The 24,803-nt window shown below is 41.5% G+C and overlaps 1 protein-coding gene across 8 annotated transcripts in view; it reads right to left on the bottom strand.

Moving 5' to 3' along the window:
* The window catches only part of MAP2K4 (mitogen-activated protein kinase kinase 4), a 180,413-nt gene that overhangs the window by 76,523 nt on the left and 79,087 nt on the right, over positions 1–24,803 (bottom strand). For 4 of the 8 annotated variants that reach the window (XM_032803759.2, XM_032803766.2, XM_032803776.2 and 1 more), the window contains 2 exons: positions 21,792–21,894; positions 3,166–3,261 (listed from right to left, as the gene is read on the bottom strand). In XM_032803759.2, the coding sequence (XP_032659650.1) occupies positions 3,166–3,261; positions 21,792–21,894 (199 nt within the window). The remainder of the gene's footprint in view (positions 1–3,165; positions 3,262–21,791; positions 21,895–24,803) is intronic. The other 4 variants (XM_032803817.2, XM_032803808.2, XM_075071730.1 and 1 more) reach the window with 2 other exon arrangements.

The raw sequence follows: 24,803 nt of genomic DNA, 5'->3' as shown, positions 1-24,803 counted from the left end.
GACAGGGGGAATGCAGTAGACATAATATACCTGGACTTCAGCAAGGCTTTTGACACAGTCTCACATGACATTCTGATAAGTAAGCTGGAGAAATGTGGGCTTCACAGAACTACCGTTAAATGGATACATAATTGGTTAAACAACTACAAACAAAGAGTAACTATTAATGGAATGATGTCAGATTGGAGGGAGGTCTCAAATGAGGTTCCACAGGCATCTGTTCTGGGTCCGGTGTTTTTTAACGTCTTTATAAATGACATGGATGTAGGAAGAGAGAGCATATTGATCAAATCTGTAGATGACACAAAGCTGAGGGTCAAGGGGGTTGCAAACACTTTGGAGGACAGAGCTAGTATTCAAAGAGATCTTGATAAATTGGAGAACTGGGCTATAGACAAGAAAAGGAAATTCAACAAAAACAAATGTAAGGTGTTACATTTAGGGAAGAAAAATCAGTTAGACAAATACAGAATGAAGGATAACTGGCTTGGCAGGAATTCTGCTGAGAAGGGTCTGGGTGTCGCGGTGGATCACAACCTCAACATGGGTCAACAATGAGATGCTGCTGCAAAAAAAGGAAATGCAATTTTAGGTTGCATTAGCAGAGGCATAGCATGTAAGTCACGGAAGGTGACAGTACAGCTCCACTCATCACTGGTTAGGCCTCAGCTGAAGTACTGTGTCCACTTTTGGTCACCAATGTATAGAAAGGATATAGAGAAACTGGGAAGGATGCAGACGTGAGTGCCAAAGATGATCAAAGGGATGGAATGCAAGCCATATGAGCAAAGGCTGAAGGAACTGGGTATGCTTAGTTTGGAAAAGAAGAGATTAAGGGGGCATAAGATAGTGGTCTTCAAATACTAGAAAAGCTGCCATTAAAAAGTAGAGAAGTTGTTCTCTCTTACCACAGAGGGTAGGACAAGAGGCAATGGGTTCAAACTACAGCACTGCAAATTTAGATTAAATCTCAGGAAAAATTTCCTAATTGTAAGAACAGTAGGACAATGGAACAGACCGCCTAGGGAGGTCATGGAAGCTCCTTCACTGGAAGTTTTCAAAAGGAGGCTTGATAGCCATCCGTCTTGGATGGTTTAGACACAACAAATCCTGCATCTTGGAAGGGGGTGAGATTAGATCAGACGTTCTCAAACTAGGGGGCATGGAATGTATTCTGCAGGACTGAGAGAAGCTTTAAGGGGAAAGGAAAAGCTTGCTGCACAGATTCAGAGCTGGGCAGCTGGAGAGTTGTATGGTATTGACACCCTTAGTCCTGGAGGCACTGCTTTCAGAGCTGGCTGTCCAACCAGCAGCCGCTGATCTCCGGCCACCCAGCTCTGAAGGCAGCACTACTGCCAACAGCGGCAGAGAAGTAAGGGTGGCAATACCATACCGTGCTGCCCTTACTTCTGCACTGCTGCTGGTGCCACTCCGCCTTCAGAGCTGGGTGGCTGGAGAGCGACGGCTACTGGCTGGGTGTCTAGGGAGAGGCATAAACTACTACAGACACAAAGAAGGGCGGCGCGATCAAATAACTTTGCGAACCACTGGGCTAGATGACTCTTGCCAATCCTTCTAACCCTATGGTTCTATAATTTTATAAGACTGTGTTTCATTATTTTAAAGAGCTTGACAGATAAATTATGTCTCACAGATTGGTCTAATTCAGGATTTCTGAAGGAAGTTACTAACTGCACAGAGGTTAGTAGAAATACACACATTCTACTTCTCCGTAAACGTAGTAAAAAGATGCTGTTCACAATGGCATTTCAGAAGCCGATTTATGGACAATGTGCTGGTAAGCCAAATTAGTGACCAAAAGTAAAATCAAGGCACCAGCATTGTTCACAATTCTTAAGTAAAAGCAGGTTTATGATTCTGGCTGATCAATTTGCACTGAGTCCATTAGCTAGTATGGCAATTCTGTAGGCTTGCTGTTTAAATGTAGCTTTCTTTGCTGAGCAATCTGTACACCCTGGAGGTTAACTAACATTAATAAAACAGTAGCCATGTTTTGTATTTCACGGCAGGTGAAAACTTCCAACAGCAAAGCTGTAGAGTTATTTCAAGTGGCCTGAAAATATGAGTTCCCTCGTGAGGTTTAAACAGAGTCCTGAGAACAATATCTTCCTTGCACTGAGCAAGCAAACAAGTTAACAGGGATTTTTGCCCCAGGCAGAGGACACAGAATGTAGTAGTTTTGCTTCTACTTGCTCATTTGTAAGTCTTTCTGCTATTTATTCTCACATTCTATTTGATGCCATGTGTCTACAACCAATCACTGATGAAGAGATTCAGCAAAAGCTTTAAAAAAAGGAATTAATTCCATTCAGCCTCCCTCAGCCAGTAAAAGTCAAAGAAAAAAAAAAAACAAAGGCCAGGTCCCTCATTTTCATCTTGAAGAAATGGCAGAAGCTCAACTGAGTCCTGTTTTGGCTTTCTATGCTCCATCAACATTACTCAAAGTACAGATCTCAGCAATGCATGGAAAACTGTACAGAATGTATCACAGCTCTTGCAGTCCAATCCAACACCCATTCAAATCCACAAAAAGACTCTCATTGACTTAAATGGGGCTTAAATTGGGCCTTCAGAAGCTCCAACATTTTGTTTGGAGTTTATTTGATTAACTAGACAGATTCTTCCCTCAGTTTACACCAGTGTAACTCAGATTCCGAATTACCATTCCCAGGACAATTGAGTCGTCCTGATTCACAGTGGTGTAACTCACACTAGAATCTGGCCTTATGTACGGATCCCCAGAACATCAAACTCATTTTTGTTTGGAGTGAAACATGCAGCCAGTAATACACTTGCCCAGTCTACCAAGGATTCACCATCTAGACTTGTGTTGGATTAAAGCATTTTAAAGTAATATGAAAATGTTAGAGCTAGCTAATTTAATAACCCTTCCTCCCGAGCCACTGCCAGCTATCAGTGAGAGAACAGAAAACAGAGACATAACGCATCATTAAGAATCAACATAAGAATAAGGAGAATAAATATATATATTTAAAAAATGATACTGAAATGTGATAATATCATTACATAGAAATAACTCATGGAATGGCACGGTATTGCTGAGACAAATTTCAATACTTTATAGATACCATTTTTGCTGATATGGAAAATATTTGACAATGGCTAACAGACAGTTAAGCTTACTGTAGCCTGCTGGAAAGTTTCTGGATGAGGTCCGCTTCTCTCCTTTTGAAAGGGAACGGGACAATGTGATTACTACCCAGTGTTGCTTGTGTATCACTTCAGCCAGGAAGAGTTGTGAAAATGACAGGAAAACATGGTGCTGTTATCACATGACACAATAACGTAAAACATATACTCATCTAGACATACTGCCTTTGGCATGGCTAGCATAAGAAATTAGTGCATGTTATATTTTTCTTCCCCATTAAGCCTAACTAATACACCTCTCTTCAAATGGAGCAAAGCAGTTCTTGCATTTGAGGATCTTTGAGCTGCACTGTTACTGTTAATGCATTTTATTGTATGCCTTTTATTTTCTTAAAACAATGGAAATATTATTTTCAGTTGTAATATTAAAAACACCAATCATTGGAATAAATTTTACTAACAAAATAACTGAATATTAATAACACTCAGACTGCATAGATTCACCACATTGATCACCATCACATAGCTTTCTCTTGGCTCTGATAAAGGAGAATTTCTTACCACAAAATTGGATCCACCAATCTAGGAGTGGTGGCCATTCCCATTTAGACCTGTCAGTCCAGGTGAATCAGCCCATCCACTACTGAATACTTTTTTATGCCTTGGACACACTATATCCTTCCCTTTTATTTCCAGATAGATCTCTGAAGCTAACAGAAGAGCTCAAGGGTAATTATTACTGTACACTGTGTGATCAGGTTCTAGATTAGAGCCTCTCACAAGCATTCCAGGTAAGAAATTTCCCTTTCCCATGACTAGGATCCATCCTTTCAGCATTAATGGGTTCTAGGTTGTACCCTTACTAAGGGCTATGTGGAGGACAGACAGGAAACTATCACTCAAATACCTGTACATACAAATAAAGCAATGACCAACAATGTTCAGAAACAAATGCATGCCTTTGCTCAGCTCATCATCTGAAAACGCCCTAAAACTAAGTTTATCTGTTACAATTGCTCTCAAAGCCATTTTGCTAACGTAGCCCTTGTGACTTTTCTTACACGCTTAACAAAAAATGTTCTTTCAGGGACTGATGCTAAGTGCTAGGGAACCTAAAAGCTCCAGGTCGCACTGGTTTTTGCGTTTCAGCAGGGTGTGGAAGAAGTTTAGGTAATGACACTTCTTGGCTAATTCTGAAATTCAGTGCAACTTGGGAGGAAAACATGATCCTGAAAGTAACACATTGGTATCTTCTGCAGAAGAGGATAGGTCTGAAGTAAGTGAGTCATCCAGGTAGGAGAGAAAAGAGGGATTGCCTATCCAGAAGGCTGCATTTATCACAACTACTTCAGTGACCACAAGTGAGGCCACAGCAAGACTAACGAAGATCCTAGTATAACACCAAACATGACATGTATTTTGAAGGGAACCCTCAAATATGTCATGGGATTGAGAAGGTGATTGACCATCAAATGTATCAATGGTCTATAGTCCCCTAAGTCTAGTGCTATTGTGACAGACTTTAAATGTTGGGTCCATTTAAAATGGTTGTGTCTGTCCTATTTCAGCTCTTCAAAGTACTTTGTCTGAACAGCTATGGAAGCTCTCCTGGAGCAAGGCCAACCGCTGCCAGAGAATCATTTTACCTTCTTTAATCTACACTGAAATGAAAATTATTATGATAAAAAGGGAGAAATACCTGTTTGGAACATCAGAGAGAGATACCTGTTTGGAAAATCAGAGAGAATGCATATGCCCACTGGATTACACAGGAGCCTACAACCTCCTGGAAGATGGCTATTACCCATAACCAAGCTGCCCTAACCTGGTAATCAGAAGCTATTTTGGTGGACTTTACTCATCTCTAATTGATTGTGTCTGCTTGCCAGCCAAGGTATTACTGAGACCAAGAGTGAAGGAGAAATGGTCTGTCCAGCTCTACTCCAAATATTCTAGGTATTCCACAAAGGAGGGAATCAGGCCTAGCTCAAGGAAAGAACTTCCCAGGACTGCCAATAATTCATGAGATCCACTGGAATTCTGACTGGGACATCTGACTCTCCTTTAATTTGAGGCCTCCCAACATGCAAAGCCTTGATGATGGGGCACAATTCCATCCATCTGAGATTCACAGCAGAGGGCTGCAGTCACCTAATCACAATACATAAGGAACCTAATTAATTTTAGTCCCGTTCTGAAGTCTACTTCTCCAATGAGTGGAGTGGCTAGAATAATTTAATCATGCAGGCCAAAAAACAAACAACTCATCCAATTACACAAAAGCTTGATGCAGAGCATGCAGTGTTACTATGACAGAATAGCTCCTCTACATGGGATCTTCTTGATGGATTCTTATACCACTGCAGATTTTTCTGATGCATCTCATCCATTCAGCGATTATTATTTCAACTTCCCAGACTATAAGGTGAAAAGATAACATCAGCGAAGAGGAAAAAAATCTGACATTGGTGGCCTGGAAGGATGAGCCACGGTTCTTTGAATTTGCATCTTTTCCACTTCTTGTTGTCCATTTCATGGTGCTTGGCAAAAGACAAAGGTGTGATTTCAGAGGAAATGACTGTCAGTTTTGAACCAGTTGACCAGAGCTTTCAAAACAGCTCTGAGTAACCAAACAAAAATACAAATTGCTGCTCCTATGACAATGAGATGACTTTAATACTTAAAGAACAAAGTACTTGGTTTCTGTTTTGATTAAATTCAGCAGGAGCCTGAACATCAGACTATCAATGACAAACTTTAATTGTTAGAAAAGTTAACAGAGCTAAACATTTACTGGGGTTTTGGGAGGCAGGGTCAGACCAAAGGTCCATCTATCCCAGTAGCCTGTCTTATGACAGTGGCCAATACCAGGTGCTTCAGAGGGAATGAACAGAACAGGTAATTATCATCCCCTGTGATCCATCGCCTGTTGCCGATTCCCAGCTTCTGGCAAACAGAGGCTGGGGACACCGTCCCTGCCCATCCTGGCTAAAAGCCATTGATGGACCTATCTTCCATGAATTTATCTCGTTCTTTTTTGAACCCTGTTATAGTCTTGGCTTTCACAACATCCTCTGGCAAAGAGTTCCACAGGTTGACTATGCATTTTATGAAGAAATATTTCCTTTTGTTTGTTTTAAATCTGCTACCTATTAATTTCATTTGGTGATCCCTAGTTCTTGTGTTATGTGAAGGAGTAACTAACACTTCCTTATTTAATTTCTCCACACCAGTCATGATTTTATAGATCTCTAACATATCCCCCTTTAGTCATCTCTTGTCCAAGCTGGAAAATCCTGGTCTTATTAATCTCTCTTCATATGGAAGCTGTTCCATGCCCCTATTATTTTTGTTGTCCTTTTCTGAACCTCTTCCAGTTCCAATATATCTTTTTTGAGATGGGGTGACAGCATATGCATGCAGAATTCAAGATGTAGGGATACCATGCATTTATATAGAGGCAATATTATACTTTCTGTCTTATTATTTATCCCTTTCTTAATGATTCCCAACATTCTATTAGCTTCTTTGACTGCCGCTGTACATTGAGCAGATATTTTCAGAGAACTATCCACAATGACTCAAAGATCCCTTTTTTGAGTGGTAACAGCTAATTTAGATCCCATCATTTTATATGTGTAGTTGAGATTATGTGCATTACTTTGCATTTATCAACCTTGAATTTTATCTGCCACTTTGTTGCCCACTCACCCAGTCTTGTGAGATCCCTTTGTAACTCTTCACAGTCTGTTCTGGATTTAACTATCACGAGTAATTTTGTATCATCTGCAAATTTTGCCACCTCATGGTTTACTCCTTTTTTCAGATCATGATTCACTAGCCTTCATATCTGGAGTCCTGGGTATAAGACCATCCTAAATCATAAATATAATGATTTTGGAGGCCTCTGTGTAATCCCTCTCAGACATTTCTCCATGTCACAAAAACAGCAAAAAATGAATCAAGTCAGACCCAGCAATAGTAGGCAGAGAGTACACCTGGTCAAAAACAAAGTGCACTGCTAGTACTATATAATAAAAACGAATGCTAGTACTGTGTTACTTTTTAAACATCAGTATTCACACAATGTTTTTTAATAGAAAAGAGAGAACATAGACCCATCCACTATTGTTATATACTTTGACAAAGTAGGAGCCACTGGATTCAGAGTAGGCACATAGTCCTTGAACATAAAAAGACCAACACTTCTGAAAGATGACGGTCCAGACTCTTACTGGCTGTTCCTAACAATATCAGCAATGAAGGCTCAAAGAGAAAAATGCCTCATATTTTCTCTGCTAGGTGTGAAGCATCACTTTTAGAATGACTTGTAGCAGCTTCCCAACTTCAAAAAAGTTGAATACAGTTAAAATATGCTGTCATTAAATAAAGTAGATTAAAATTTTATTTAAATAACAAACAATGAAGAGAGAGCTATGTTCAGACATTATATATTTTCTCTCTAATCTTCCAGTTATAGTGATCTTCGGTGTCACTGCAGCACCAATAGACGAAATATACAGAAAGGAGTGAGAGTTTGTATTTGAGGGTGTCTCAAGAGATATGTTTTCTGTGGTTCTGAGGGAAATTGGCACAGAAAATGGCAGCAGGAAATAGGAGAGCCATTACCACTGAATGCATCTGTCCTTATCTACAGTAGATGTGGACTTCAATCTTACAGCTAGGTTGTAAAAACACCTTACAACAGAGGTAATTTCTTCTTGTCCCTTCACAGAACCAAGCACACTTAGTGCTCAGAAAGCAACAAATAATCAGTAATAAGCCAGGAAGCTTCCCACAATCATAGGTGCTCACACAGAGTTTTTTTACTACAAAGAACGCATTGTGTGTCTACTGGCTGTCAGGGAAGGATTAATCTTGGAATGGCAGAAGGCACCCATTCACATCAGGTAACAGTAGTGTCACTGTGGTGTCCTGGATGCACATCAGGCAAATGTGATTTCTGTTTTGACTAGAAATACACACTTGGTAGCAGAAGGGAAAGCAGCAGGTGTTACTTACATGGAAGCTCTCTCTTTGAGCAAAATGTGTGCTCATGATAAAAGATTCACGATAGCAGAAGACGGGCTAAGGGGTGGGGGGTTGAGCTTCTCTGCTAGGCTGGCTGTTACAGTACTGTTTAATGGATTTTTTTTTTTAAGAAAGTAATGTATCTGACCAGTTTCACTATTCGCTCCTGACTACAACCTATGAATTACTGTATTTATGATTAATATCATTTTTTCCACTGTCCTCCCCCAGTTTTTTTTATGGAGATTTACAAAAATTAATGAAGGCAATGGGAGCAAAGACAGGTTAATGCTAAGTACTTTTACAAAGCCTGCCCTGTGTGCTTTTGCTAGTACATGGTCTCCAGTGTTGTCCCATCCCATATGGTCATTTCCTCCATTCGTGCAGGTCTTTCACACAGCAAGAGACGAAGACAATTTTTTTAAAAAAATCAGTGAACAGTGCTTGTATTATCACAAAAACAGGTAGGAGACACATGGACTGATGAAGAACCTGAAATTACTTGTAACTAATTTTTTAGTAAGTGTCAAGTTGGAGGTGTCCCTTTAAGAATCATGATTGAATGCTAAAAGCAAAAGTGTATTTTCCTTTTAACTGTATCTATGGTGGGTTAGGAAAGCGCTTTAGCTCTGAAAACCTGACAACCTAATAATGTTAGAGGGTTGTGACTACTGATCTAACCAGACTATCCGCACACTCTTTGTACATAAAGGCAAACAGGTACATCACGCAGATACATATTTTAAAAACTGCTTTAAAAACAAAAGTTTCAGTCCTTCTAAAGTCTTAAATTACCTTCAAATAAAAATGCAAAGAGGTAGCTCACATATGATGCACCAAGCATTCTATCTTTCAAAGTCCTTATGTGCTAGGCCAAGGTTTCCCTAACCATCCTGTCATCCAAGAGGGCTTATAAAAGGAACAGACATTTCTCAGTTAGTTTCTATCATTATATTACACACACTCTGACAACAGAATCTCCCTCATTCAATCCCCCTTTTCAGGCACAAGTCATATTGAAAGCCATATTACTAGATAAGAGGAAAGAGTAAGCCACACAGAGAGAAAGCAGGCACTAAAAGGGAATGTTATTGGCGATTTGCCTCTAAACATACTTCTAAGAGAAGCATCACATGGCCAACTGTGGGCCATTTCAAGTAATTCTGATGAAGGGGAGGATGCACAGAAACAATTCCACCTCTCTCTGCCCTCTTTCTTCTCATCATGTACTCCAACCATATTTACGCTGTTGGCCTACAAACTCACACTGAATTCCTTTTGGAAATCTTCTGTCTAGCTATGCTATTCCAGGATTTCCGCATCAACTTAGTATTTAAATGCTCAATTTCTGTACACACATTACATATATAGAGCATTATTTTACACAGTCTTTAAACAACCTGCATGCCTCAAGAGAACTCTCTTAGACATACCCAAGACCTTCATTAATCTATTGGAATGGGAAAATATATTGTGCCAATATTTTAAAAGGGTAAATGGGGTGACCTGGTTAATTACAGGCCTGTCAGTCTGACATCAATCCCAGACAATATAAAGGAGTTATTGATATGGGACTTGATTAATAAAGAATGAAAGCAGGGTAATGTAATTCATGCCAATCAATATGGAAAACAGAAGTATTTTATGGAAAATACATACTGTCATACGAACTTGATATCTTTTATTGGTGACGTTACAAGTTTGGCTGATAAAGGTAATAGTGCTGACATGATATACTAGACTTCTGTAAGGCATTTGCTGGGTACCACATGACATTTTGATTAAAAAAACCAGAACAATGTAAAATCAACATGGCACACATTACATGGACTAAAAACTGGCTATAACTGATAGGTCTCAAAGTGTAAGTGTAAATGGGGAATCATCACTGAGTGGGTGTGTTTCCAATAGGATCCCACAGGGATCATTTCTTGGCCCTACATTATTTAACATTTTTATCAATGCCCTGGAAAAAAACATAAAATCAGCACTAATAAAGTTTGCTGATGACACAAAAATTGGGAGAGTGGTGAATAATGAAAAAGACAGGTCAGAGCGGTCTGGACAGTTTGGTCAGCTGGGAGCAAGCAAATAATGTGTTTTAATCTGTTTAAATGTAACTGTATACATTTAGGAACATAGAATGTGAGCCATACTTACAGGATGGGAGACTCTATCCTGGGAAGCTGTGACTCTCAAAAAGATTTAAGGGTCATGGTGGATAATCAGCTGAACATAAGCTCACAGTGCGTCACTGTGGCCAAGAGAGCTAATATGATCCTGGGATGCATAAGTTGGGGAATCTCAAGCAGAAGTAGAGAGGTTATTCTACCTCTGTACTTGGCACCGGTGTGACCGCTGCTGAAATACTATGTCCAATTCTGGTGCCCACAATTCAAGAAAGGTGTTGATAAACTGGAGAGGGTTCCCAGAATATCCATGAGAATGATTAAAGGATTAGAAAACAGGCTCTGTAGTGACAGACTATTTAGTTTAACATAGAGAGGGTTAAGGGGTGACTTAATTATAGTCTGTAAGTGCCTTCAGGGAGACCAAATATTTAATAACGGGCTCTTCAATCTAGCAGAGAAAGACATAACATGATCCAATGTCTGGAAGCTGAAGCTAGACAAATTCAGACGGAAAATAAGGCATAACGTGTTTAACAGTGAGGGTAATTATTCATTGGAATAATTTACCAAGGGTCATGGTGGATTCTCCATCACTGATCATTTTTCAATCAAAATTGGATGTTTTTCTAAAAAATTTGCTCTAGAAATTATTTTGGGGCAGGTCTCTGACCTGTGTTATACAGCAGGTCAGACTGGTTGATCACAATAGTCCCTTCTGGGTTTGGAATCTATGAATCTTAAATATACTATTGAAAATAGGCTTTTGGATAAAGTGGGGAGTAGCAGTCCTGCCTATCTCCCTTCCAGAATGAGCTATGATTATGAAGCCATTACAATCCCTCCAATATGCCAGCAACTGATGGCTCAAGGAGACGGTGTGCAGAAGTCCATGCCAGGCTTTTAGCTAACAGCTTTTGACAATTAACTACCATTTTCCAGGTCTCTCTCAGCCTGCTGGAGATGACTGTACCCACATATCTAACTGCTAGCTGACCTTCCCTATGACTGATAGCACCAGTGAACCTCTGTTTCCTTCTACTATCAAGGACACAACCAGCTTCTACTTTTCCATTCTCCACATACTTAATTGCCCTAACTTGTAACTCACTGCAGCTGAACCACACAGAGGTAATGAGATTCAACAGACAGACTTTGCTCCAAGTCTGATGTACCTCCTTGATTCTTACAGCAAGTAAGGGAATTATCATTTTCCATGACTCACTGACTGCTCAGTTCTTCATGCTCTTTCACCCTCCAGAAAAGCCATAGGTCTCAATTCCTAGGACAGAACTGGCACTCAGTTTGACATTCCACAGCCCAAAAGCAGGTACTGCTTTTTATGGTAATAATTGTGAATTCAAAGGTCCACCACTGAACTATCCAGGTTCTGACCACTGTGACGGAGAGTGGGCTCCTAACTACTGCAGAGGTGGGCCAACTCTTCCAAAACCAAGTAATTAAAGTCAGGCTCCGATGGGCCAGTAGTTAGAGCACAAGCCTGGAACTCTGGAGATCTAGTTTCAAATCCTTTCTATGCTACAGACTTCCTGTGTGTCCTCAGAGGTCACTTAGTCCCTTCTGTAAAATGGGATAAATAGCATTTCCCTATGTGACAGGAGTTTGTGAGGATAAATACACTAAAAACAGTATGAAGCACTCAGATACTAAGGTGATGGGAGCCAGATAGGTACCTGCTATCATATTACGTTAGATTTAGGCACCTGAATATAAGTGTCCACATTTTCAGGAGTGACAAGCATCCACAAATCCCACTGGAGTGAACAGAAGCTGCAGCTGAACGTCTCACAAGTGATAGAACCTACTGGTATCAGAGAACAAAGACCAGAGGTCCTGGCAGCTTAGTGCTTTGTGATACTTGTATGCCAAAACCAGTGAGAAAGAAGAAAGCAGTCCTCTCATATCACTATTGCTGCTGGAGCCTTAGGGATTTCTGCAGCAATTCACTATGGCAGGGGTTCTCAAACTGAGGGTCGGGACCCCTCGGGAGTTGTGAGGTTATTACATGGGGGGTTGCGAGCTGTCAGCCTCCACCACAAATCCTGCTTTGCCTCCAGAATTTATAATGGTGTTAAATATATTTAAAAGTATTTTTAATTTAAAAGGGGAAGGTCACACTCAGAGGCTTGCTATGTGAAAGGGGTCACCAGTACAAAAGTCTGAGAACCACTGCACTATGGCATGGCAGATATCAAAGAGCTGCTCAGCAGAGGGCACAGAGACTTACAGTGAAAACAAATTAGAGACTAGGAAAATAATTTAATCAGGGAGCAGAATAACTTAATAAATACAAAACTATCAAACAACCTCTCTCCCCCGCCATCTCTACCTACCTACAAATAACATCAGTGCAGAATCTCTGTGCTGTAAGACTGCCATGTTAGGGAGAACCCTAAAACTCAGTAGGAGAAACGAAAACAGCAGCTAGAAACAACTTCAGGTAGCACCTGCAATCCAGACTCCAAAGATGATCTCAGCAATATCTCCTTCAAAGAGAAGGTCCCTTTCACCAGGCCAAAGACACGAAACAAAGATGCTTTGCAAACCACACCAGCTCTTCATAATCTTCAGCCACAGATATCTTTGGACAATTGAACTGTCATATTCTAAGACATGCAAATATCCAGATACAATCCAACAATTTATCAAGAAAGATATTAGTGATGAAGAATGGAAAAGAAAGAGCCTATTGACCCAAAAACTACTGTGAGCTCTGCTCACCCCATCAGGGAACAGACAGGTATCATATGACCTATGCCCAATTAAGAGCATCCAATTAAGTGTGCTCGAATATCAAGTACATGTGATAAACTGTTACAGACAAGCAACAGACTCAGAATTATTCACAGGTAATTTTGGGGAAATAATTTTGAACATGGAAATTTAAGAACATTTCACTTTTATTCTTGGAAAATTTGCGAAGAGAGATGAAATTTGTCTAATAATTTACCCATGAAGATTTATTCAGCCAGATGTAAGTATCTCACCTATATAGCAGCTGGCAACCAGTTAATAAAAAGCCACAAAGAATGCACAAGAAGCTATTTAAGAGCTTTGGGGCACTAGATTCATGAGACTCTGGCCCTAGCCACAAAAGCCCTTTTCACCTTAATAACAACATCCTTGGTACCTCCTCAAACTGCACAAAAAGGAAGGTGCAGAGTCACACATGTAAGAGGATCTGAACTTGCTCATGAAGGATTCTGGCCTTAAACTCTACGACTATAATCTTGCATCAGCAGAGGAGACTCATTGTACAACACGAGCCTATTGTTCCACTGGGCAGCCAGCTGCAAAACCTCTTGGTGAGTCCTCTCAGCTCCTACTGCACTGCCAGAAGCCTACGAAAGGCTGAGCCAGTGCAAGGAAAAATCAGAGACCAGATGCTCAGATTCTACGATGATGAGCAGCAGGTAAAACAGATTGACAGTCCAACAGGTACTTCAGAAGGTGGGCTCATGACTTTTATAAGAAGTCACTTAATCCTGACAGCTTTCCAAACTAGCCTGTAATGGTACATGCTCAGACAACCTAGTGACAGAGGGGCCAAACAGATGGATGTGTGGTATCTGTGTAAAAGTGCTCATTGAGTCTATGCTCAAGAAAGAATACACTGAAGAATAGTAACAAAGGCACAATCCTTACATCTATTCATATCCTAGTACACAAGGATAAACTGTGCAGTGTGAACCTGGTACAAAAATACCAGTATGCTGCAGGAATAATAACCCTTGCCAGAAAGGCTGTACCAAAACCTAAATCACTGCATTCAAAAGTATGCTACTAAATTTGTTCAATGAGCTATTCAGTTCAAACTACAGTATTATAATGAGAACCAGGTGTAGTGCAGACTGATGCTGCATAATCATTCCATACACCACCGCGCCAGTCAAAGAATCCTTCCTGTATTTGTTCTATTTGCGTCTGTCTTCAGCAGGGACTGCTAGTCATACATTACTGTAAATCTTGTGTAATGTGTACCAATAACCAACAAGAACTTGGCTTAGTTGACTGCATTAATTTTACTTGTGAACTAAATCCCATTTAGATGCAGAAGACAGAAGGTGAAAGGGGCCACACTTTACTTTAAGGGTCCATTTATAAATAGTTTAGGAAGAGTGAATACTGGATTGTTATTATAGATTGTTACAGAGTTCAGCAGACCAATAAATTGCTTATAATCATGGCTAATAACCATTTCTAACACCTTCCAACAAAGCTTATAATCATCTGTAACACATACTAGAAATGTCTGTAACATGTATATGTCTATTAATCATTCATTAACCTTTTATAAACTATAAATGCAACCATAACAAAAAGTATCAGGGGGAAGCCGTGTTAGTCTGGATCCATGAAAAGCAACAAAGAGTCCTGTGGCACCTTATAGACTATCATTTGTATTGGAGTGTGAGCTTTTGTGGGTGAATACCCACTTCATCAAACGCATGAGTCTGATGACATGCATGTGACAAAGTGGGTATTCACCCACGAAAGCTCATGCTCCAATACATCTGTTAGTCTATAAGGTGCCACAGGACTCTCTGTTGCTTTTTATAATAAAAAGTGTGACCATGGAAGGATTGTGTATTGCCTCACACACCTCATAGCCAAGTAAAGCACCTCATCCATCATACTCACTTTTACCTTTTTGTCAGGCCCCCATCAAGGGCAGCCTCCTTATTCAAGACAACACTTCAGCTTGTGCTTAAATCCTATTGACTTCAATGGAACATAAGCACATGCTTAAAGTTAAGTACATGCTTAAATGGCATAAACTTATGCAAGTGTTTAAGTGAACATAAGAACGGCCCTATCGGGTCACACTAAAGGTCCATCTAGCCCAGTAGCCTCTCTTCCGACAGTGGCCAGTGCCAGGTGCCCCAGAGGAAAAGAACAGAACAGGTAATCATCAAGTGATCCATCCCCTGTCACTCATTCACAGCTTCTGGCAAACAGCCATTGATGGACCTATCCTCCATGAATTTATCTAGTTCTTTTTTGAACCCTGTTATGGACTTGGCCTTCACAACATCCAGGTTGACTGTGCATTGTGTGAAGAAATACTTCCTTTTATTTGTTTTAAACCTGCTGCCTATTAATTTTATTTGTTGATCCCTAGTTCTTGTGTTATGAGAACACAACACTTCCTTATCAACTTTCTCTACACCAGTCATGATTTTATAGACCTCAATCATATCTCCCCTTAGCCGTCTCTTTTTCAAGCTGAAAAATCCCAGTCTTATTAATCTCTCCTCATACGGAAGCCGTTCCATATCCCTAATAATTTTTGTTGCCCTTTTCTGAACCTTTTCCAATTCTAATACATCTTTTTTGAAATGGGGTGACCACATCTGCACACAGTATTCAAGATGTGGACGTACCATGGATTTATATAGAGGCAACATGATATTTTCTGTCCTATTAACTATCTCTTTCTTAATTATTACCAGCATTCTGTTCGCTTTTTTGACTGCCGCTGCACATTGAGTGGATGTTTTCCGAGAACTATCCACAATGACTCCAAGATCTCTTTCTTGATTGGTAACAGCTAATTTAGACCCCATCATTTTATATGTATAGTGCATTCCTGAATCAGGGTCTTGGCTATCAACATAGCATTTAGATGAATTATACTGACTTTCTAAACAAACCTTTTTATTTCCAAGAGGCAGAATAATTAGCTGATCAGAAACGCTGCACAGACCTTGCACCCTGAATAATGTAAACACTATGAATTTTGTTTTTCATCAACATAAATCACTTGAATAGATACAGCATTTTTAAAGCTCAACAAAACGATTACATATTATGGTATTTCTCTGCCTTTGCGTTATATTATCATGATGACAGTGCTAAGTACTGTACAGCTATGCAGGAAAAAAGCATCATACTATGCCAGAATATCCTAAACTCATTAAATAGACACAAGTAATCGTGGCCACAGTTGGGGCTAAACAAACTGCTCATTCTTTTTAGGCTTCATTAAGTGGTAAGGCTTATGATTAAGCCTACAATTTAGTCATGGGCATTTTTAGTAAAAGTCATGGACAGGTCACGAGAAATAAACAAAAATTCATGGCCTGTGACCTGTCCATGACTTATACTATAAATACCCCTGGCCAAATCTTGGGGGAAGGAGGGAGGGGCACTGCTGGGGGGAGCTCCGGGGATTCTGGGGCTGGGGCTGAGGCCAGCGGCACCAGTTGCCTGAAATTGCCAACAGCAGCTTCTCTGGCCGCCTGTGCGGGCTCTGCTTGGCTAGCCCCAGGGCCATTCCAACAGCGGCTGGTGTGGCTGGCCTTGGGGCCACCTGAGCAGCAGGCCCCGGAGCCAGTTGCTTGAGTGGCCTTGGGATCAGCCACTCTGGCTGCTGCAGAAGTCATAGAGGTTGTGGAAAGTCAAGGAATCCGTGACCTGCGTGACAGACACAGTGCCCTACTCATGATCCAATAGCCATGTACAGTAGTAAGAACTACAATCCATCTTCACTCTAAAATCCTCCACTCTAATCCCTTCCATTAGATCAGTGGTCACGAACCAGTCCATCACGATTGACTGAGCTGCCCAATGGGAGTCCACACCCCAACTCCCTGCCCCAGCCCTGAGCCCCCTCCTAGAGCCAACACCCTGAAACCCCTCCTGCACCCCAAACCCCTGCCCCAGCCCTGAGCCCCCTCCCAGAGACAGCATCTCATACCCCCTCCTGCACCCTGTACCCCCTCCCACATCCCAATCCCCTGCCCCAGCCCTGACCCCCCTCCCACTGCCAGCACCCCATACCTCTTCCTGCATCCCAACACTCTGCCCCAGTCCAGAGCTCCCTCTGCACCCAAACACCCTCCCAGAGCCCGCATACCGCAACCTCTCCTGCACCTGAACACTCTACCCCAGCCCGGAGCCCCCCACTGCACCCAAACTCCCTTGCAGAACTTGGACCCCTCACTCCCTTCTGTATCCCAACGCCCTGCCCCAGGCTCAGCCAGAGCCTCCTCCCACACTCCAAATTCCTTGTACCCAGCCCAGAGCCCACACTCCCTCCTGAACCCTAACCCCCTGCCCCAGCCCGGTGAAACTGAGTAAGGGTGGGGGAGAGCAAGCAACGGGGGGGAGGAGTGTGGAAGAAGTGAGGGGGGGCTTTGGGGAAGGGGTGGGGCCTCGGGAAAGGGTGGGGTAGATCCTAGGTTGCACTTAAATTCAGAAAGTGATCTTCTGCGTAAAAAGGTTAGAGACCACTGTATTAGATGCTTCACATTGACATCCTCCAGTCTGGACCTTCCCATAAAGCAGCCACACCAATGTCATCCAGAACAAGAGTAGCTAACTTGATTTCTCAGAAGCACCTATGCCTAGCAGCCACGGGCCCTTTATTCAGGGGAAGAGAGTTTTTAAAGAAGAAATCTATAGCATGAATTGTCCATGGGAGATTAACCCAACTAACACCAAGACACTTCAAAAAGAAACCTCCGACTGCATCCCGCCATTCAATAGGAGCCTGATATTTCAGAAGAGCTGCACCCTCTGCCCTTAAGTTAAAATCCACGTTCTGTCAGACCAAGTAAGGTCCAGAGGCGATGACTCCTCCCCTTCCTCTGCTGACTTCGTTAAGGTGGTGTTGCCCCATGAGATCATGTAGGAGGAGGTGTTCAGGGAGCCAAGCTCCAAACTGGTTAGGGCTTTGTTTTGAAATACATCCCAGTTTGTAATCTCAGTCCAAGTCAGTCTGAGTCAGGGTCCTATTTAAAGTGAGTCTAACTCCGCCCCCAGATCTTAACAGATTTACCCCAAATTTAGAAAATATTTAGGGTGAAATTCTAGCCCCACTTAAGTCAATGAGAGTTTTGCCACTGACTCCAATAGATGTTACCCTCCATTTTCTGCACTGAGTAATTGCACAGGGTATTTGGTTAATCAACATCCTCTTCTCTCAACTTTCTGGTCCCTTGAAATGGAGCATAACTCCTGCAGGGATACCCTGACTGACTTCCCCAATGGGCTAGGAGGTGAGTGTGTGATCCCTCTATCACCACACGTAGAGTCTTGGGGTTAGGCTCCTAAATGCCTACAGCTCATATTTTTAAAGGTAATTAGGCACCTAAATACCTTTAAAAATCTGAAGCAAAGTCGCTTTTGAAAATTTTACCTCAGGTCACATACTGAAAATGCCCAAAAAAATCTACTTTCTTTCAAAAACTTGAGATATTTGGTTACTATTAAAGAAAATGATTGTTTCATTACGGTGAACTGAGCCAGGCACAATACAGCTGTCATTGTGGAAGCTTCCCTGTGTACCTCAAATCTCTTCCTGAAGCACTTACAGCTGGTTTAGTACTGATCTTTCCCCTCCTTCTGGCACCATTCAGCCAATGCACATAGCTACTGCTCTGCCTCAGAATCACAGAAGCTAAAACTCTGCTCCTAACTCAAGGTTATCTCGGACTCTATTTTTTCACATTGTTCTCCATTTTTTTCAACAAGATGATAGGAAGAGCTCACAGATGGAGAGTGTGGGGGAGGGGATCTAATCTCTGCCCACTGGCAAGAGTAGGAAGACCACACCTAGGCTGCACAAAAATGGATTGGGTTGCAGACATCCTCATATGTAGAAGAGGTATGGCTCACAAAGACTTTAAAAGCTGACAGGCAGCTCTGTCAGATCATTTAGCTCAGTATGGAGAGCACCGTTTGTTGAGAACTGTGGTCTTTGGATGGTGCTCCTCTGCATGAAACATAAGGGTGACTTCAGCCTACACGGTGGAATTCTGAAGGACACATTTGGCCTGTGGAATAAACTTTGGTGACCATTTCTGTAGTGGGATCTTTGTTTCAGTAGCAGAATTTATATGGATTCTTCCTCCTTCCTGACAAGCCTCAACAGAACAGAAAACCCCATTCATTACCCTTCTCTTCATTTGCATAATAAGAAACCACAATTTCTTACCTGAAAATCCACCAATCCAGCCTGATCAGTTCCCCGATCACAACCTGTCAATCAAGCAGAATACAACTAATAGGCAATTACATTTTGTGGCACCTGTTGGTCACTACTAACCGCTTCCTCTCAGCTTCCCATAAGTTATTTCCAGAGTTCAAAGAAGAAAAAGGTAAAAGAATAATTTGACAGCACCAAATTCTGCCCTTTTGGAGGCAGATACAATGGGACAGCCTCCGGATTGGTGGATCCAAGTCACAGAAACCTAAATTTCATGTGAGAAATTAACCTCTCTGTATCTTCAGATCCACCCATCAGGACCAACGGGATGTATACAGCAAAACCCATCAAGACAGGGGAAGTCAGCATTACTGTGCTGAGCCAGCACTGACACATGAAACCAAAAAGCCAAACACCACTCAATCCACAAGACTTGGAGGAGAAGCAGCAACATAATAAATAGAAAAGAACTTCAGTCAGAATGGCCCTTGAAAAGTGGGAGCCAGATGGTCTGAAATATCCTATCCAAATCAATCATCCAGCAATCGTTCTCATCAAAAGTTAGAAAAACAATTCCCACCCATTTCAGGGACCGGAGAGGCCTCTCCACAGAGGGAAAAGCGCATCTGAAGTCACATGCCTCAGCCCACCAGTGTGTACAGAAGCACGGACCTGCGGATCTGGGCAAGGAGTACAATCAAAAGACAAGAGTGTTGTCTTTGAAGAAGAAAACCCAGAAAGGACAACGATAAAGAGCACAAGGATAAAAAAAGATGTTCTCTCAGCTTGTCCAGGCCTCCCACAGCAAAAAACAATCCTGAAACACAATCGAAGATGAGGCAGGTCACACACTTCTCTGAATCTATAAAAATGAGCTAATCCACCCTTCAAACAGACATAGCAGACACATCGTTCCATCTTCATCTTCTGTTAGTTTAACACTGTATCTAACCCAGAACAAGTCCAAATTCACTGTGCTCCAGAGAACCAATTATCCTAGCGAACATCCTGGTCTCCAGCCCCCGTCACAACTGCAATGCCCACATCACCAGAGTAGTACTTACTAAAGAGCAATGTGACCAGAGTCACTTGCATAAATATGGAACTTAAGATATCACTGCTTCCAGCAGAAGATTCTTCTGTGCTTGACAGGAACCACTATTTCCCAGATAGACTCAAAGTCAGAGACCACTGGAGGTAGGTACACTGTGAAGACAAGTCACTAGAGATGACCCACTAGGGGAGACTGAATACTTTATGAAGCAGGGTGGAGAGAGGGGCCTGAAAAAAGGAAAGGCTCCAAGGTAGCCTCCTGTGGAAAATCATCAGAGACAGAGACTAACTAGCTTGAAAATTCTGGAATCCTCCAGCCAATGACACAGTCTGTTTGTGCTTACAAGGGGAGGGAGAGAATGGCCCCAAAGCATAGGGCATTTTAAAGAAAAGAGAGCTGGACACCTCTATCCCAGTTCTGGGAGGATGATGTCCCTGAGATCTGCTGAAGTGTTTCATAGGAGGTTTCTAAATTTTTCACTTACCAGCACTGACTACTTGGGTATCAGAAATATTTTCCTAACTCAGCTGAAACTTGCTCAAAAAGCTCCAAAACAGAGGGAGCTACCAGAGACAGGAACAAACCTCAGGACATATTTCTGGGGAAGCACTGAGCTAAAGGGAAGGTGCAGCAACATGCAAAGCAGAAGCATATTAAAAACAAAAACACCACCAAAGAGTCCAGGAGCACCATAGACAGCTGGGGAAACGTCAGGGACAGTCTCTGAGACTCGCCTTTGGCAAAACTCTTGATATCTGGTAAAGAAACCTGAATAGGAAAAATTAGGGACATCTTTGCACACTAGCTGAGCTCTGCCACACTTACAGGTTGTGGGTGGGTCACCCATCAATCCAGATTGGTGGATCTGAGGATACAAAGCTAATATTTTCTGTGACATTTTATCATGTTTAATGTCAGAAGCAGTTCTGTTCTCCACTTACATTCAACTTTTACATAAAACTATCCCTGACTATCTTGCTTGGAAATTCAGTGAGATCTAGTCACTAAGTAATTCCCCAAGATATGGATTTTGGTAAAATTACATTTTTCAGTCTACTACTTTTCATTTTAGCGCTACACAGTGTATCACATTTATATGTCTTTCACAAGTAAACACAGGAACAAGAACTCATCTTTAATGAAAAGCAATAAGCACTGAATACAGAGACAGGAAAATGACAGTGAACAGAACTGGAAATTAGTTATAGGCACAATCTGCTTGTGTATCAGCTATAATTTAAGTGACAGCTCTCTATCCAATCTTGAAAGGCAGTAGCCCCAATTTAAGACAGGAGGAGTCCTAGCTTATTCTTTTTCTAATTTATTAAAACTCATTAAAACAAACCCTTTTACGCTGATTCAAACTACTGTTGTTTTTTTTTAACAGCCTATAATATAACTGAAGCAATGAAACTACTTTTAAATTAATATTACATGTTAGCAGAATAATTTCAGAATTGTTTCATCAGTGGAGTCTTGATTTTATACTCACATGTGAGGATTTTGGAACGGAACTCCAGACGTATTTAGAGTAAATCTTGCTGTGGATTTGAAAGGTGGATTTGCAAAATTCAACTTCAATGCTTTGCGTTTACCTGGGAGAAATGAACAGAAAGTAAAATTTTTGTGGGCAATAAAATATCTTGTTCTGCAAGCATCTGAAATGAACCAGAATAAAAAAAAAATAAAAAATCCCCAAAACATAAAATGTAAGGAAAGGGAAATGTATTTCACATTAGCATTAGCACACAATGCTAATGGCAAGAAAAGAGGAATGAAATCAGAATTCATTCCCTAACTCACCCCAACTCACTTTGCCTCTCTGCACCTTCATTTTTCCCCATCACTTGACCTCTCTGCACTGCACCTGCATTTTTCCCTATCTGTAAAATGCACATCTCAAAACTCTCATGTCACAGGAGTGTTGAGATGTCCAGTAACATTTGTAAAGCACTTGAAATCGGTGGATGAAAGAATCTATAAAAGTAGTACAACTATTGTTCTTCCTTGTACATGCCAATATGTGCTCTCCAGCAACTTCCAGACAAAAAACAATGCTAAAATGGAGTTAAGGCCGACAGACCACATTACATAGGACCAGCTATCTCCATGACATTCTCCACAAATTGCACAGTATTAACTTACTCCCTCAGAACATTGTCCTCACCGTCATGGACGTCACTTCCCTATACAACAATGACAGCATACCTGGCTGTTTCAAATATTTACAAGTTAGCGGAGAACACTCAGATATTCACACCAACATACATTGCCAAATTCATCCATTTCAGCCTCACCCATAGCAACTTTCTGTTCAACAACGAACACTTTATCCAAACCATGGGAACAGCCAGAGGTACAACGATGCTCCCCAATATGCCAACCTCTTCATGGGCCACCTTGAAGAAGAATTGCAAGACAAATGCACAACGATACCAACAATATACTTGAAATACATTGATGATATTTGCATCCTCTGGACCAACAGGTTAAACTCCTCCATGGATTTCCACCACAATTTAAAACAATCACCACTCCATCCATTAAATTCTCTGTGGAACACTCCCATACTAGCATCAGCTTCCTCGACATCACGATCAGCTTCAGCAACAGAACCCTACAGACAACCATATACAAGAAACCCATGGATCACCACACCTACCTTCACATATCCAAACACGCTAAGAAATCTGTTGCGTCTACAGCTAGGCACTCAGATACCACAGAATATGCTCTGAGGAGAAAATCCAAGATCTACACCTTAACATACTTAAAACTGACTTCACCAAAGAAGGACACTCCACCAGAGAAGTAGATTTCATCATGGAATGGGCCACCCAAATACCCTAACAGGCCCTGCTTCAATACAGAAATAAAATCCGCTCTGATCATACAGCCCTCATTGTCACCTGCTACTCCACACAGGAAATCATATGGGGTATCACCAAACAATAACAACCCATACTTGATGGGGACCCCATCCTGAAAGAAATATTTCCTGAACCCTCATTTCTGACCTTCAAACAACCCCCCCCCCCCCCCAACCCTCTCCAAGCTCATCATCTCATCATCAAGCAAACTCCCCATAAAGCAGGAACACCAACTCAAAATGGCACCAGACCCTGCCAGAACAGATGCAAAACCTGCAGACATATCTCCACTGCTAAAATGATCAACATCCCCCACAAAAAACCTTTTGAGATCCACGGGTCCTATGCATGTCTAGCACATGTGGTAGCCTAGCACATACCTTATTCAGGGCACTAGATGCCCCAATAACAACTACACCGCTACCTCGATATAATGCCACCTGATATAACAAGAATTTGGATATAACATGGTAAAGCAGTGCTCCGGGGAGGGGCGGGGGGGGGAAAGAGCTGTGCACTCCGATGGAGCAAAGCAAGTTCAATATAACACGGTTTCACCTATAACACGGTAAGATTTTTTGGCTCCCAAGGATAGCATCATATCAAGGTAGAGGTGTACGTGGGTGAAACCAGACAATCACTATGCTCTCACATGAACCCACAGGAAAATGATAAAAGACAAAAAACACCCTATCAACTGTGGGTGAACACTTTTCACAAAGTGATCCCTGACCTGTCAGTCCTCATTCTCAAAGTAAACCTGCACAACGTGTTCAAAAACTGAGCTTGTAAACTTAAATTCATCATTCTGCTAGACACTAACAATCATGGACCGAACAAAGACACTTGATTTGTGATTTATTACAACAATCTGTAACTCACTAACCCCTCTCTTTGTCCTATTACTGCAGAGGTGTTAATGGCCACTCGACTTTGAATCTAACCAATTTATTTGAGCAAAAGCTTTCGTGGGCTACAGCCCACTTCATCAGATGCATAGAATGGAACACATAGTGAGGAGATATATATACATACAGAGAACATGAAAAGGTGGGAGTTCCCCTACCAACTCTAAGACGCTAATTAATTAAGATGAGCTATTGTCAGCAGAAGAAAAAAAAACTTTTGTAGTGATAATCAAGATAGCCCATTTAAGACAGTTTGGCAAGAAGGTGTAAGGATACTTAACATGGGAAAACAGATTCAATGTGTGTAATGGCTCTTTCACTATCACTCTATCACTACAAAAGTTTTTTTTCTCCTGCTGACAATAGCTCATCTTCATTAATTAGCTTCTTAGAGTTGGTAGAGGAACTCTCACCTTTCCACGTTCTCTGTATGTACATATCTCCCCCACTATATGTTCCATTCTATGCATCCGATGAAGTGGGCTGTAGCCCACAAAAGCTTATGCTCAAATAAATTTGTTAGTTTCTAAGGTGCCACAAGTACTTCTGTTCTTTTTGCACCAGAGACTAACACGGCTGAGACTCTGAAATCTACTTTGAATGGCCTCTTACAATATGTGCTAACTACGTATGTTAAACAATCTGTTCCACCTTGCATTTAGCTGCGATGCTGGGAGGAACTTTCCCAGACATACAGAAGAGCTGTGTGTGTCTGGAAAGCTTAAA

The sequence above is a fragment of the Chelonoidis abingdonii genome, chromosome 13, assembly GCF_003597395.2.
Source record: "Chelonoidis abingdonii isolate Lonesome George chromosome 13, CheloAbing_2.0, whole genome shotgun sequence".
Classification (NCBI taxonomy): Eukaryota; Metazoa; Chordata; order Testudines; family Testudinidae; genus Chelonoidis; species Chelonoidis abingdonii.
This window is presented reverse-complemented; position numbering and strand designations above follow the sequence as displayed.